General features: G+C 44.0%; 1 protein-coding gene across 6 annotated transcripts in view; it reads right to left on the minus strand.

Moving 5' to 3' along the window:
- LOC106583871 (thyroid hormone receptor alpha) overlaps positions 1-17,261 on the minus strand; it is a 107,071-nt gene that overhangs the window by 8,509 nt on the left and 81,301 nt on the right. For 5 of the 6 annotated variants that reach the window (XM_082967861.1, XM_014168488.3, XM_082967860.1 and 2 more), the window contains 6 exons: positions 13,013-13,074; positions 11,861-11,982; positions 8,385-8,532; positions 8,027-8,232; positions 5,617-5,763; positions 158-416 (listed from right to left, as the gene is read on the minus strand). In XM_082967861.1, the coding sequence (XP_082823987.1) occupies positions 158-416; positions 5,617-5,763; positions 8,027-8,232; positions 8,385-8,532; positions 11,861-11,982; positions 13,013-13,074 (944 nt within the window). The remainder of the gene's footprint in view (positions 1-157; positions 417-5,616; positions 5,764-8,026; positions 8,233-8,384; positions 8,533-11,860; positions 11,983-13,012; positions 13,075-17,261) is intronic. The other variant, XM_082967864.1, reaches the window with a different exon arrangement.

Here is a 17,261-nt window from a genome sequence, read left to right on the forward strand (position 1 = left end):
TAAAGTGGTTATGATCCTCTGTCCTTCCATCTGTTAATAGAGCAGTTGCGTTTGTTCATAGAGCTGATATGTCTGTTCAAAGCACTTATGTGTTTTCATAGCTATTATGTATGTTCATAGAGTTGTTATAACCTTTCACAGCCTCCTGGCTCCTCACCTGAGCTCATGAGGAGCACAGCCTGCAGCAGGGCCACCTCCGAGTCGTCCAGGTTAAACTGCGCCAGACTCTTGCCCAAATCAAAGATGGCGTCCGACACCACGCCCAGCCCGCCATTCTTCAGCTGCTCCCTCTTCACCGCCATCTCGCCGCTCAGGGTAAGCGTCTCGCTCTCTGGGTCGTAGCGCACAGCGGCACGAAGCGACATGATCTCCATACAGCAGCCTTTCAATAGGATGATCTGGTCCTCACAAGGCAGCTGGAGGGAGGAGAGGGAGACTGTTAGAGTGTACACAACAAACACAATCAGGTCATCCCATGGCAGTGAGGGGCCTGAGAGGAAACCTATAGTCAGCTGAAGTAGAAAGCACTTAAGGTTAACACACACACACACACACACACAGACTGCAGGTCTCACAAGCTAACTATAGGGCATATGTACATTATACACAGCCTGGGCACAAACTGACAGAGATCATGTTATTAAATATCCAGTAATTCTAGCAGCTAACATAACCACAACAGTTTGCGACATTATTCCTTTGCTGGCTAGTGAGACAGTTATTTATAATGATAGGCCAGCTACAGACTACATAACTGGTGAATCACAACCTTTCGGGACTGTCTGTCGGAGACTGTGGATGACGGTGAGTACTGTGTGCGTGTGTGTGTGTGTGTGCGTGTGTGTGTGTGTGTGTGAAACAGCAGCATTATGTCCTCATTATAGAGCAGTATGAGTCATATAGAGGAGGCAGTGGTGAATATACAATATAACAAGTGTAATAACGCACACACGTAGGAATGAACAGTGTGGCAAACCTCTTCAAAGTTAGGAGTAGTTGGTTTCCCGTGGTTCCAGCTTCCTGCTTAAAAACAGGATGGGGTGTTCCACCCCTTCTACCTCTTGGGACAGCACTGCTCCCAAGCCGACCTCTGAAGCATCCGTTTGAACCACAAACTCTCTCTCAAAGTCTGGTACCACCAGCACTGGATTACAGCAGAGGGCCTCCTGTAATGTCCTAAATGCTTTGGTGGCCCTTTCATCCCACTTGACCATGTTTGGCCCTCTGGCTCTAGCCATATCGGTGAGTGGGGCGGCCACTGTGGCATAACTTGGGATGAACTTCCGGTAGTACCCGGTCAGCCCTAGGAAGGCTCGAACCTGCTTCTTATTTACTGGTTTCGGCCATTCTTTAATTGCCTCCACCTTCTTACGTTGGGGTTTGATTAATCCTCTTTCCACTGTGTATCCCAGATACTCCGTTTCCTCTAACCCCACATAACACTTGGCAGGGTTCGCCGTGAGCCCTGCCTTTCTAAGGGCGTCTAACACCGCCTGTACCCGGGGTAAGTGGGATTCCCAATCTGGGCTGTAGATCCCCACGTCATCTAAATAAGCTGCGGCGTATGTTTGGTGCGGTTTTAGGACCTTGTCCATGAGCCGTTGAAAGGTGGCTGGGGCCCCGTGTAGGCCGAATGGCATGACGGTGTATTGAAACAAACCGTCAGGGGTTGCAAAGGCTGTCTTTTCTTTGGCCCTGGGGGTCAGAGGAATTTGCCAGTACCCTTTTGTCAGGTCCAGGGTCGTAATGTACCGAGCTTTACCAATTTTCTCCAGTAGTTTGTCTACTCTGGGCATGGGGTAGGCATCAAACTTGGAGATTTCATTTACCTTCCGAAAGTCGTTACAGAACCGCAAAGACCCATCGGGCTTGGAGACCATCACAATTGGGCTAGACCACTCACTATGTGACTCTTCGATCACTCCAGCTGTCAACATTTTCTCCGTCTCTGCTCTAATCGCTGCCTGTCGAGCCTCGGGTACCCGATATGGCCTCATGCTCACTTTTCTCCCTGGTAGGGAAACGATATCATGAGCTGTAACCTCAGTTCGGCCGGGTACTTCTGAAAACACATCTGTTTTTCTGGATCAGGGTCTTTACTTCCTGTACTTGTGCTGGGGACAAAGTAGGTGAAATATTTACTTCAGCTGTCTCCTGAGTGTGTGTGGGGTACGTGACCATTAGTGTTTCTCTCTCTCTCCATGCTTTTAACAGGTTTATGTGATAGATCTGTTCCTGGGGCCGTCGACCTGGCTGTCGGATCCGATAATTAACTTCTCCTATTCTCTCCAGTACTTCATATGGTCCTTTCCATGTGGCTAGTAGTTTGCACTCTACCGTGGGGATCAGCACTAACACCTTATCTCCCGGTTGAAATTCCCTCAGGGTAGCCTGCCGGTTATAAGTGTGCCGCTGGTGCTCTTGTGCTTGTCTCATGTGCTTTCTGACGATGGGCATGACTGTGGCTATCCTGTTTTGCATTGCCGTGCTCTATGACACTAGTATACGGGGTGGATTGGTGTTCCCAGGTTTCCCGGGCGATGTCTAAGATTCCCCGGGGGTGCCTCCCATATACCAGCTCGAAGGGAGAAAACCCCAGCGAGGCTTGAGGAACCTCTCTAATGGCAAACATCAGATATGGCAACATGCAATCCCAGTTTTTCCCATCCTTGTCGATTACCTTCCTGAGCATTGACTTCAGGGTCCGGTTGAATCTCTCAACCAGCCCGTCCGTCTGTGGATGGTAAACCGATGTCCTCAACTGTTTCACCTGCCACAATTTACAAAGGTCCGCCATAAGGCGGGACATAAAGGGGTCAGTAAGGATCTGGTCAGTAAGGATCTCCTTTGGGACCCCAACCCTGGTGAACAATAGCACTAGTTCCTTGGCGATATTTTTGGAAGCCATTGTCCGAAGGGGAATGGCTTCTGGGTAGCGAGTGGCATAATCTAGAATGACCAGAATGTATTGGTGCCCTCTGGCAGATTTGGGTAGTGGGCCCACTATGTCCATCGCTATCCTCTCAAATGGCGTTTCGATTATGGGGAGTGGCACTAACGGGCTTCTAAACGCTGGTCGGGGAGCTGTTACCTGGCACTCCGGGCACTCTCCACAATGCAGAGCCACTTCAGCCTGAATTCCTGGCCAGTAAAACCTCCTTACAATCCGGTCTCGGGTTTTATCGATACCAAGGTGTCCACCCAGAATGTGCCCATGAGCTAGATCCAGTACTGTCTTCCTGTACCGGGTGGGGACCAACAACTGTTCCACCACATCAACCCCTATTTTTGAGACTCTGTACACCAAACCATTTTTCATGATGAAGTGGGGAAAGCTATTAGGCATCATCCTATCATTTATGGGAGTACCATCTACGACCTGCACGTCTGCTCTGGCTTGCTGCAGGGTTGGATCCTGGTGTTGGGCCGTCCCGAAATTAGTCATGGACCCTGCCAGGTCTGCTGGTTCTAGATAGTCGTCCTCTGGATTCAGATCGACCCCAGCCCCACTAGTACTGGGCTGTTCATTATCAACGAGGTTTGCCACTTCATCCTCATCCTCCCCTACTAGTACCTGTGAGGTTGGCCCCTGGGAGACCTCTTTTCTTGGCCTTGGTTGAAGGCCCCATGCTTCTTCCTGCTTGGTCACGGTTGTTGGCTTCTCAAATATGCCGTTCTTTTGACCTAACTTCGCAAAGTTAGGAAAGTATCTACCCAATATTACATCATATGGCATCTTTGGGACCACGCCGACCTCATAATCCAGCAGACCGTCCTCTGTTTGTATGCTCACTAATGCTGTGGGGTACAGACGGGTATCCCCATGAATGCACGTAACACTGATATCCTGACTTGTATCCAGTTTATGGGTCGGCACTAGGTTTGCAACGACCAGGGTTAGCATACTGCCGGAATCCAGTAGTGCTTCAACCTCCTTCCCTTCAACCTTCACCCTGCACATATGTTTGTTTCTTGATCTTTCAAGTACAGTGGGACATGCATACCATATCTCATCTTCTTTTTCACCGAGGTTACATTGCATTGGCTCTTCTTTAATAGGGCAGTAGGCTGCAATATGTCCCGGTCGATTACAATTGTAACAGATAATAGGGTTCCGGGGGGGAGACCTCCTTGACCCCCAGTCCCGGTTTCCGGTTTTTCCCTTAGTGTCTCGGCCCGATTCTGATTCTTTCCTCATGGCCCCACGCTGCTCTCCTCCCCCTCCCCCTGTTGGGACAGTCTTACCCTGTCCGCTGGTTCGCCCAGGCCTGGGGAATGGGAATCTTTCCTCCTGCGCCTGCTCAGCTGTTCCTGCCGTACAATACCGTTCAACCAGGCCCACGAGATGGTCGGCGGAAAGTACCTCGTTCTGGCCAACCCATCGTCGCACTTCTTGGGGTAGACCTCGCTGAAACTGGTTGAGTACGATGGTCTCAACGACCTCGGCTTACGAACGGGTCTCCGGTCGCAACCATTTCCGTGCCAGGTGAATCAAGTCGAACATCTGTGTTCGGGGGGGTTGTCCCGGTCTGTAGGACCACTGGTGGAAGCGGTGTGCCCTCACGGTATCGGTCACTCCCAGTCTAGTCAGAATCTCTCCCTTGAGTTTATCGTAATCCTGTGCATCCTTCAACTCCAGGTCGAAATATGCTTTTTGAGCGTCCCCTGCCAGGTATGGTGCCAGAAGCCCTGCCCATTCTTCTTTCGGCCACTTCTCCCTCTCTGCCGTCCTTTCGAAGGTGGTAAGATATGCTTCCACATCATCCTGCGCTGTCATTTTTTGAAGAAAATGATTGGCCCACCTTTGGGTATTTGCAGCTGGTAACTGAGCCCCAATTTGGTCCGCTAGACCCTTTTTTTTCCTACCTAACCAGCGGTATGGTTAATCCAGTGCCCACACTCTCCACCACGTGTGGCAAACCTCTTCAAAGTTAGGAGCGTTTGTCACAAATTAAGTGGGAAACTGTCACCAAAGTCAGCCCAGAATGAAAGTTCTTTCGAACATGACAGTACCTGTGTGTTTGTTTCGCTGTCCTGGTCCACCCAGGCCGCAGGTAAGGTCAAGGATAGCAGGGTTCGGTACACAAATCTGGTTCTCGGTAGGTCCAGGTCTAAACGCCAACAGGTAAGTCCAAAACAGTCCAGCTCGTACACGGTAAATCCAGCCAATGTAGATTGTCTCTTTCTCAATGGTTCATAGATCCTTCCCGCCCTCTCTCTCTCTTCCTGGTTTTTATTGACCTTTTATCTGTGGGTCGGCTCCACCTTCTGAGGGTTCCCCTTGCTTCTGGGAATTGTAGTTTTGGCAGTCGGCCATTTTGTGATCTGTAGTTCTGATCGGGGTGGCCATTTTAGTGATCGGGCAGAGCCCGTTTATTAGTTCTGCCCTCACATATCTGCCATTTATCACTCGACCCCCTTCTTTGCCACAACAGACAGACACACACACCATAACAAACAGTTCTGCTGAAGGAGGAGAAAGAGGAGGAGGTAATCACAGTCAAGTGTGTGTTGATGAGCCCCATTAGAGACTCACAGGGCCAAATGAGGACACAGGACAGAGACCGATACACACAAACACACAGGCACACACTACACAAAGCACTTTAAACCCACCTCTGAGAACATGGTAAGTTTTTTGGCAAAGTCTACGACACGTGTGATGGCGGGGGTGATGATCTTGGTAAACTCGCTGAAGGCCTCCAGATCTACCTTGTCTCCGTCTGGGGTGGGAGCCCCGGGGGACTGACCTATGTCCTCAGGCTGGGGACACAAAGATGGCGTCTAATGAATAGTCCCACTGGGCAAACACATCAATCAACCTTCTGGTTTGAAATTTCAGTTGTCACCAGACCTGGGTTCAAAGTTATGCTCATTTAAATATTTTGTATTTATATACTTATTTTCATTGCATTTGAGTATTTCCAAATAATGTGGCAGAAATAAACTACTTCTATTTGAAGTATTTGAAACTATTTTTAAATGATTTCCTATAAATGGCCTACTAATTGAAACTATAAATAGTTGTTTCCAAATACATTATTTCAAAAACCCCTAGGACCTAACAGACCTGGGTTCAAATGCATGGAGTATTTAAAAATGTGTACTTGAAAATAAATGTGTGTGTATTTGAGTACTTTCCAAGTGTATTTCCAAATACATCCCAATATTCCACTACCTTTATTTTCAAATATACAGAAGCAGTCAAAAGTTTGGACACACCTACTCATTCAAGGGTTTTTCTTTATTTTTACTATTTTCTACATTGTAGAATAATAGTGAATACATCAAAACTATGAAAACAACACATATGGAATCATGTAGTAACCCAATATTTTTTTTAACAAATTAAAAAATATTTTATATTTGAGATTCTTCAAAGTAGCCACCCCTTGCCTTGGTGACAGCTTTGAACACTCTTGGCATTCTCTCAACCAGATTCATGAAGTAGTCACCTGGAATGCATTCTAATTAACAGGTGTTCCTTGTTAAAAGTTAATTTGTGGAATTTCTTTCCTTCTTAATGCGTTTGAGACAATCAGTTGTGTTGTGACAAGGTAGGGGTGGTTTACAGAAATAGCCCTATTTGGTAAAAGACCAAGTCTATATTATAGCAAGGACAACTCAAATATGCAAAGAGAAACGACAGTCCATCATTTCTTTAAGACATGAAGGTCAGTAAATGCGGAAAATTTCAAGAACTTTGTTGATAAAACCATCCAGCGCTATGATGAAACTGGCTCTCATGAGGACCGCCACAGGAAAGGAAGACCCAGAGTTACCTCTGCTGCAGAGGATAAGTTAGAGTTACCAGCCTCAGAAATTGCAGCCCAAATAAATGCTTTACAGAGTTCAAGTAATAGACACAACATCAACTGTTCAGAGGAGACTGCTTGAATCAGGCCTTCATGGTTGAATTTCTGCAAAGAAACCACTACTAAAGGACACCAATATGAAGAAGAGGCCAAGAAACACTAGCAATGGACATTAGACCAATGGAAATCTGTCCTTTGGTCTGATGAGTCCAAATTTGAGATTTTTGGTTCCAACCGCCGTGTCTTTGTGAGACGCAGAGTAGGTGAACGGATGATCTCCGCATGTGTGGTTCACAGTGCAGCCTGTTTTGTGTGTGCACGCGTGTGTGTGCGTGTGAGTTGATGTACTGAGTGAGTGAGTGAAACGATGTACCGAGTGAGTGAGTGAGTGAGTGAGTGAGTGAGTGAGTGAGTGAGTGAGTGAGTGAGTGAGTGAGTGAGTGAGTGGTGTACTGAGTGAGTGAGGTGATGTACTGAGTGAGTGAGGTGAGTGAGGTGATGTTCTGAGTGAGTGAGTGCGTGAGATTGTACCAGTGCTCCTTCACTTCTGCTTGTTTTCGAGGCTGTTGTTATCAACACCTCAGATATGCACTGGATCAATCCATTCTGAGCAGATCCACGTCGACTTTACTTTCAACAATAAAACCATTTTAACATAGCCTCTGCATGCTATGTCTCCTTGGCATGGTTGCCAGGCAACAACTGTTTGGACCTCAGCGCCAAGGCAACCATCACTACGGAGACACATGTGTATGGGGGAAGTACTTTCCTCTTAGAGGGGGCTACGTAGAATTGGTTGCCAAGGCAACAGGGCAGATTCAGTAAGTGCTTTTCTGAATGGCATTCCTACTGTTAGTAGGAATGCAATGGAGCAATGTCTCCCCACAGGAGGTGGCATTCCTATGTGACAAGCAGTCCTCAACCAATCATTGCAGATTACATAAAACAACAATCTGACATAAAACAATGAATAAGGAGATGTGACTTGTGCAATTCAGCCAGTGAGTCAAACCTCCATTCACGAATTGGTGAATGGATCATTATTCACCAATTCGAGATTTTTAATTTACTGAGTAAACCGAGTACACCCACAAATATACCTGGTGTTGATTAGTTTAACTTAGTCTCGCTTAGCCCTAGCCTATCTTATTTTAGCCTAGCCTATAGCCTAGCCAACTTTAGATTAGCATAGCATTAGCCTAGCATCTCACCAGGAACTTGCGTTTCTGTTTCCAGTGGGAGCCCTGCGCGTTGGTGTGGTGGTGGGCCTCTGTCACATGGCGGATCAGCTCCCACTCCGAGCTGTCAGGCTCTGGACGCATCTGTAGAGTCTTCACGAACTCGTCCTTCTTCCTCTTCTCCCGGTTCTCCTCAATCAGACGACGCTTGGCTACCCGCTTAGAGTCGTCCAGCACCACTAAGGACACAGAGTTGTTTTGTGAACCTGCTGTATTTCAGTACTAAATGTAGAAGTAATGGAAATGTAAACCAGTGAGAAGGTAGGTGTGATATATTGTGAAATATATGGTTGACACTTATGGTTCCACACTCATGGAGTGTGACACTCACGGTCCATGGCCATGCCAACTGCGATGCACTTCCTGAAGCGACACAGTTGGCACTGGTTCCTTGTGATCTTGTCGATGATGCAGCAGCCATCGTACTTACAGGAGTATGCCGGGTGAAGGTTCTTCTGGATTGTGCGCCTGAAGAAACCCTGTGGACATTGCTTGCATCAACTTAGTTTTTTCAAAGTACGTTATCAACATAATGGCGTTATAATATCAACCACTTTGGTAGTTTGTTAGCTTAGGGGCTAAGTTTACAAAAATACAATTGGTTCTGCAATGTTGAAAATCCCATAACAAGGTGTGGAGACCAAAGTTTATTTTTCAATTTCAACTTATTTATTGAAGAAATAGGGAATTCTTTAACCTGTTAGGGCTAGGGGGCAGTATTTGCACGGCTGGATAAAAAAAATGTACCCGATTTAATCTGGTTACTATTCCTACCCAGTAACTAGAATATGCATATACTTATTATATATGGATAGAAAACACTCTAAAGTTTCTAAAACTGTTTGAATGGTGTCTGTGAGTATAACAGAACTCATTTGGCAGGCAAAACCCTGAGACATTTTCTGACAGGAAGTGGATAACTGATGTGTTGTATTACCTTTAAACCTATCCCATTGAAAAACACAGGGGCTGAGGAATATTTTGGCACTTCCTATTGCTTCCACTAGATGTCACCAGCCTTTACAAAGTGTTTTGAGTCTTCTGGAGGGAGATCTGACCGAACAAGAGCCATGGAACGATGATGGCCCATTAGACACCTGGCGCGCGAGTTCATGTTGGGTACCCTCGTTCCAATACGTTATAAAAGAGTATGCATTCGTCCACCTTGAATATTATTCATGTTCTGGTTAACAAAGGCCCTAATGATTTATGCTATACAACGTTTGACATGTTTGAACGAACGTAAATATATTTTTTCCCCTCGTTCATGACGAGAAGTCCGGCTGGCTTAGATCATGTGCTAACAAGACGGAGATTTTTGGACATAAATGATGAGCTTTTTTGAACAAAACTACATTCGTTATGGACCTGTGATACCTGGAAGTGACATCTGATGAAGAGAATCAAAGGTAATGGATTATTTACATAGTATTTTCGATTTTAGATCTCCCCAACATGACGTCTAGTCTGTATCGCAACGCGTATTTTTCTGGGCGCAGTGCTCAGATTATTGCAAAGTGTGATTTCCCAGTAAGGTTATTTTTAAATCTGGCAAGTTGATTGCGTTCAAGAGATGTAAATCTATAATTCTTTAAATGACAATATAATATTTTACCAATGTTTTCTAATTTTAATTATTTAATTTGTGACGCTGACTTGACTGCCGGTTATTGGAGGGAAACGATTTCCTCAACATCAATGCCATAGTAAAACGCTGTTTTTGGATATAAATATGAACTTGATAGAACTAAAAATGCATGCATTGTCTAACATAATGTCCTAGGAGTGTCATCTGATGGAGATTGTAAAAGGTTAGTGCATCATTTTAGCTGGTTTTATGGTTTTGGTGACCCTGTCTTTGAATTGACAAAACATTACACACAACTCTTGTAAATGTACTGTCCTAACATACTCTAAATTTATGCTTTCGCCGTAAAACCTTTTTGAAATCGTAAAACGTGGTTAGATTAAGGAGATGTTTATCTTTCAAAGGGTGTAAAATAGTTTATTTGGATTCAAATTTGCCACTCTTGAAATGCACCTGCTGTTGATGGAGTGCACCACGGGTGGGACGCTAGCGTCCCACCTAGCCCATAGAGGTTAAGAAAAGTGCAAGGGTGACAATATACGGTATTTGGATGCAACTGTATATATTTTTTTAAATGTCACTAATATATGTCAATAATTTTGCGATAATTGTCGATAGTTAAATTAAATTATTAATATAAACAGTTAAATAACACTTCCTCCTTTAACCTGTTGGGGATAGGGGGCAGTATTGACACGGCCGGATAAAAAAAAACGTACCCGATTTAATCTGGTTACTACTCCTGCCCAGTAACTAGAATATGGATATAATTATTGGCTTTGGATAGAAAACACCCTAAAGTTTCTAAAACTGTTTGAATGGTGTCTGTGAGTATAACAGAACTCAATTGGCAGGCAAAAATCTGAGAAGATTCCTTACAGGAAGTGCCCTCTCTGACAAGATCTTGTTCTTCTTGTCTCTGTTTATTGAAGACTGAGGATCTTTGCTGTAACGTGACACTTCCTACGGCTCCCATAGGCTCTCAGAGCCCAGGAAAAAGCTGAATGATATCGAGGCAGCCCCAGGCTGAAACACATTTGCGCTTTTGGCAAGTGGCCGATCAGAGGACAATGGGCTTAGGCGCGTGCACGAGTCGACTCCATGCTTTATTTTCTTTCGTCTTTTTACCTAAACGCAGATTCCCGGTCGGAAAATTATCGCTTTTTTACGAGAAAAATGGCATAAAAATTGATTTTAAACAGCGGTTGACAAGCTTCGAAGTACGGTAATGGAATATTTTGAATTTTTTTGTCACGAAATGCGTCGTGCTTGTCACCCTTCTTTACCCTTTCGGATAGTGTCTTGAACGCACAAACAAAACGCCACTGTTTGGATATAACTATGGATTATTTGGGACCAAACTAACATTTGTTATTGAAGTAGAAGTCCTGGGAGTGCATTCTGACAAAGAACACCAAAGGTAATAACATTTTTCTTATAGTAAATCTGACTTTGGTGAGTGCTAAACTTGCTGGGTGTCTAAATAGCTAGCCCTGTGATGCCGGGCTATCTACTTAGAATATTGCAAAATGTGCTTTCACCGAAAAGCTATTTTAAAATCGGACATAGAGTGCATAGAGGAGTTCTGTATCTATAATTCTTAAAATAATTGTTATGCTTTTTGTGAACGTTTATCGTGAGTAATTTAGTACATTTTTAGTAAATTCACCGGAAGTTTGCGGGGTGTATGCTAGTTCTGAACGTCACATGCTAATGTAAAAAGCTGTTTTTTGATATAAATATGAACTTGATTGAACAAAACATGCATGTATTGTATAACATAATGTCCTAGGTGTGTCATCTGATGAAGATCATCAAAGGTTAGTGCTGCATTTAGCTGTCTTCTGGGTTTGATTATTTCTGGCTGGGTACTCTGCTGACATAATCTAATGTTTTGCTTTCGTTGTAAAGCCTTTTTGAAATCGGACAGTGTGGTTAGATTAACGAGAGTCTTGTCTTTAAAATGGTGTAAAATAGTCATATGTTTGAGAAATTGAAGTAATAGCATTTCTAAGGTATTTGAATAACGCGCCACAGGATTCCACTGGCTGTTACGTAGGTGGGACGATTTCGTCCCGCCGACCCTAGAGAGGTTAATGCATATACAAAGTAAAATCAGGTTATTCCCTAGTAGTTACCGTGGAATGCCTAGGTCATATAAAATGTTACCAAACCAGTCCTTGAAGTCCTACAGGCCAGTCATGGGCCATGTCTCTCACCTTGCAGCCCTCGCAGGTGATGCAGCGGTAATGGTAGCCGGTGGCCTTGTCTCCACATACCACACACGGCTCATCCTTCTCCAAGTAGCTGGGGATGTATCCCGGGACAGAGAGGTTCAGTGCTGAGGGAGAGATGGAGAGGAGGAGGAGAGAGGAAGTGGAGGAGAAAGAAAGAGGAGGAAAGAGGGAGTAGAGGAGGAAGAAGAGGGAGTACAGGAGGAGGAAGAGGGAGTACAGGAGGAGGAAGAGGAGGAGGACAGAGGCAGAAAAAGAGGAGGAAAGAAAGTGGAGGAGAAGGGAAGAAGAGGAAGAGGGAGTACATGAGGAAGAGGAGAGGGACGAGGTGGAGAGGAAGAAGAGAAGAGAAAAGTGTTAGCATGGGAGCAACAAAAGCACATGTACAGGAGAAGTGTGTATGCGTGTGTTTGATTAGGTCTGTGTGTGTCTTGTGTGGGCGCACACACACACACACACACACACACACACACACACACACACACACACACACACACACACACACACACACACACACACACACACACACACACACACACACACACACACACACACACACACACACACACACACACACACACACACACACACACACACACACACACACACACACACACACACACACACACCTAATAGCATTCAAGGGGAAATCCTAAAGTCACTCACCACCTAAAGTATTCAGAGTAGAGAAATACATTTACCGCGTGGCGGTGCCAAGACTACACAGCTAAACATATTTATTCCTGACAATTCTAACTTGGAGTCCCTTCTTTTCGAACAATCTACTTAAAATAAATGGTTTCTCTCTCCAATTAATCTCCTGAAACGCGTGCCCGCGTCAGTCTAAAACACTGAAAGCAATTCTTTGGCAGATTCTCCACATACTGTAATACACCATATGTTTTAAGTAGAGAAAATACATATTTTTTAAATGATTTCACTGACCAGCTAGGAATGCTGTCGTGTGTATAAAACTCACCCCTCATAAAAATACTTTATACAAGGGTATCCAAAGCATGTGGCTGAGTGGCTAGAGAGTAAATGCTTGGAATAGCTAAATGATACAAAAATGTGTAAATCAGCATTGACTTGTCATTAACTGAGGAATAGTGGCCAATGGCTTGTACATGAACTTACCAGACATGCTCTTCAACGAACATGTGCTGTTCTTTCTCTTCCTTTTTGGTCCATTGGGCCACCTGGGGGGGGGGTTAACTTTTTAATTCAAACATACAGCCAGCACGTTAAAAAATAACATTCCAAAATACAAGCCGCCACCACCCACCAACCGTCCTGTAACCAAAAATCCCACCACACCCCAAAACACGATCAAAACAAGACAACTACAAAGCAGGGTAGCCATACAAATCTCTTCACAAGCTGACTACCATTTCATTGACAGGACAAACTACCTCCCATCCCCCAAACAACATATTCTTCTGAAAATCCCCCAATGTCATTCAGTTACTAGGCTCACAGTAACCTGGTTCCTATACGTAATCCACATAACATGACCATCTTAGTGATCTAACAAAACATACACCAGGCATACAACATCTGGACTACTGCCTGAAAAGACATGAGTGAGTGAGTGAGTGTGTGAGTGAGTGAGTGAGTGAGTGAGTGAGTGAGTGAGTGAGTGAGTGAGTGAGTGAGTGAGTTAGTGAGTGAGAGACATTAGAAACAGAGGGGGGAGCTAGAAAGAGAAATATGTGCAATTGAATCACAAAATTCATCAGACAAAGGTAGTTTCCGCTTAGAAAATGGAGGTTTCCAAGCACACACCACACACATTACCATCGGTTGATACCCAATGTTACAACACATCTATTTGGGTATTTCTGTTTTATTTTAACATCAAAGTCATTGACGTGTGCTGCTGCTCCCCTTAGGAGGAGCTGTTTTCTTTAGCCTGGTCAAGCAGGCTGACCACTGCACTCACGCTTCCTTTCACTTCACTTGTCAGAAGGGAAGCTATCGCAGATCAGGCTAGATTCATAAGGACAGAGCTCTTTCTCTGTCCTGGACGGGTCCCTGTGTCTTTCTCTATGCATATCCTCTCTGACATGGTCAATATAGTACACAGTCACTCCCTAACAACACCATTAGTTTTTGGCTCTTTCATTCACTCAGCCTCAAGGGCTCTGTGGTTATGTGGAGGGGGACGTGCCAGGACATTCACTTAACCATGCTCGTGCACACACACTCACGTACACACACATGTACAGGCGTCATAAGGAGACAAATTCCCTTGACACATCATTCATCCATGTATGACAGTTTTACAGATCAACCTCCGTCAAGTATCCCTAAATTGTGCTTCATTTAAATGACTGGTCTATCTTTATATAACATCAAGTTACAGTTGAAGTGAGAGTTATGATTGGCTTACGGCACATTGCCTTCAATGTGAGTTCAGTGATTCTCCATCTTCTCTCCTCCTCTATAGCCCTCTCCGTCCTCTCTCTACCTGTCCCTTCTCTACCCATTTCTCCATTCAATCTCTCCTGGTTCCCTCTCTCCCCTTCTCCATCAGAGATATGTTATTCCCAAAATGGTTTATCCTCCTTTTCAAATGTGAAAAACTTGGCATTGGCTGTTATATGCTCACACGCACACACCTGTTGATGCAGTAGGGTTGCAGAATATGCATGACTGCAGTCTGTATATCCCCCTGAGAGATCTGAATAGTATATCCTTCCAGAGCGATCCTCTCGGTACATTATCTGGGATGCTGTGATGTTGGCTGGGTGCTTCAGCTCTCACTACTCACTCTCTCTCACATTCCCTCCCACTCGCTTTCCCTCTCCTTTTCTGGAAGGGAGTATGTTGCTTTGCTTTCACTCTCCCAACCTCTCTCCTTCTCTCCCTCTCTCTCTCTCTCGCTCATGCTTTCATCTGTTGATCCCTTCCCCATGATGACAGCCAATTAGTGATAACTAGGGATGCACCTATATGAAACATTTGGCCGATACCCATAACCGATATTAACATTTTTAGCGGCCTTAAGCATTCTAGTACAATTAAATAGTTTAAAACACACACAAAAAAAGTTATTTTGCTGGCATTTACATATGTCCCCATTACCAGTAAGACATAATCAAAACCTATTTCTTTCACTTACTTGCTGTGCAGTTTCATTGTTCATTTGTTCAGTCTCAACCAGGATTTCATCATACATGTCAAGCAGTGAAGTTTCCGCTCCGTCTGTCCGTGGCCTCTTTTCCTAGGTGCACACTGTGTCCGTTTCCATCTTGTCCAGCAGTCTAACATTTCACGTAAACCCTGTTTGTCTGCATCAAAGTAGCAGTCCTTGTACCTAGCGTCGAGCATGGTGGCGACACAGTAGAGGCTCAGAGAGAACGCCACCGAATCGCTTGTTCACAACCTCTAGTAGATTACTTTTATAAGTTAACTCGACGGTCTGTGTTTGTTTTTGTTGAGCAGGCGTTTCAATGCCATGACAGGGTATCACGTCTGCTGCAGACGCAGTTGAGCTTATTTCTTGAGTCAGTTGTTTGAATAGAGATAGGAGTGTTCATGTTTCCAAGTTTCAAACATGTTCTCAAATGCCATTGAAATGGCAGCAGCGGTATGAGGACCAGCACATTCTTGAGTATGCAATACGGCTTTCCTCAGTAGGAAATCCTCGTCGACCCACTGTGCTGTCAGACTCAATGCTCATGGGGCTGACATTGCTGGTCCAAATGTCAGTCATGAAGCTAATAGCAGTGACGCCCATAGCAAGTAGCTCATGGATGTGAGTTTCAACAATACTGTGTAACTCCGGTAGGGCAACATCTGAAAAATAGCGCACTTGGTAGTGTGTACCGGTGCTCTACCAGTCAGCGAAAGCCAACATTACCCACGACAAAGAATGGTTGATTGTCAAGGGCAACGAATTCCATTATCTTGGGATTAATGGATTTCGCCTTTGAGTCGTCTTGCTGAAATTTTCTTACTCTTTCAAATGACTGCTCGACTTGTTAACTGCTCGATCCACACAGCAGACATTGTGGGCTAGGTTAGGCATGCTGTGTTGTGCATGTAGCGCTATATTTTACGTGGCGTCATTACGTCATCTACCTACGTTAGCTAATATCGGCCAATTCCGATATGCTTACCAATATATCATGCATCCCTAGTGATAACTATCACCTCATGTGACAGAGCTTTAGAAGAAACCTGTCTCTCTCTGTTCCATCCTTCCCTTCTCAAAATCCCTCAGTCCTCCCCCTCAGAATTACTTGATCTTTAATCCCAAATCACAGAGGCTTTGCTTATGTAATCATGGAGATTGTAGAATACAATGGGACCAATAGCTACCATGTTGTGACATTTTTATGCAACACCTGGTAAGTATTCCAATGATTCTCTTTGAATGGTGTTACAAAGGAAAATAAAATAGGTAAATGTGTTTAATTGATCAATAATATAAATATGTGTTTTATCAATTGCTCTTAGTTCTCAGTGTTTTGAAATTCACTGCTGGTGTTGAATTTAGAGAAACCACAAACTGAAACACAAGCAGTTTTTTATATATACACTGAACAAAAATATAAACGTAATGTGACAATTTAAGATTTTACTGAATTACAGTTCATATAAGGAAATCAGTCAATTGAAATAAACCAGTCAGTATGTGGTGTGACCGTCATTTGCCTCATGCAGCGCGGCACATCTCCTTTGCATAGAGTTAGTTGACATTGGAGGCAGCTTATGGTAGAGAAATGAACATAAAATTATCTGGCAACAGCTCTGGTAGACCTTCATACAGTCAGCATGCTAATTGCACGATCCCTCAAAACCTGTGGCATTGGGTTGTATGACAAAACTGCACATTTTAGAGTGGCCTTTTTTTGTCCCCAGCACAAGGTGCACCTGTGTAATGAGCATGCTGTTTAATCAGCTTCTTGATATGCCACACCTGTCAGGTGGATGGGATTCTTTTGTCAAAATAAAAATTCTCACCAACGGGGATCTAAACAAATTTCTGCACAAAATTTGAGAGAAATAAGCTTTTTGTGCATATGGAACATATTGGGAATCTTTAATTTCAGCTCATGAAACATGGGACCAACACTTTACATGTTGCATTTATATTTTTGTTGAGTGTGTATATACAGTACCAGTCAAAAGTTTGGACACATCTACTAATTCAAGGGTTTTTCTTTATTTTTACTATTTTCTACATTGTAGAATAATAGTGAAGACTTCAAAACTATGAAATAACACATATGGAATCATGTAGTAACCAAAAAAGCGTTAAACAAATCAAAATGTTATATTTAAGATTCCTCAAAACCCTTTGCCTTGATGACAGCTTTGCAAAGTGAAAACATGTTTTTAGAAATGTTTGCAAATGTAACGAAATACATAAATATCT

The sequence above is a fragment of the Salmo salar genome, chromosome 23 (genome assembly GCF_965601325.2).
Source record: "Salmo salar chromosome 23, fSalSal1, whole genome shotgun sequence".
Classification (NCBI taxonomy): domain Eukaryota; kingdom Metazoa; phylum Chordata; class Actinopteri; order Salmoniformes; family Salmonidae; genus Salmo; species Salmo salar.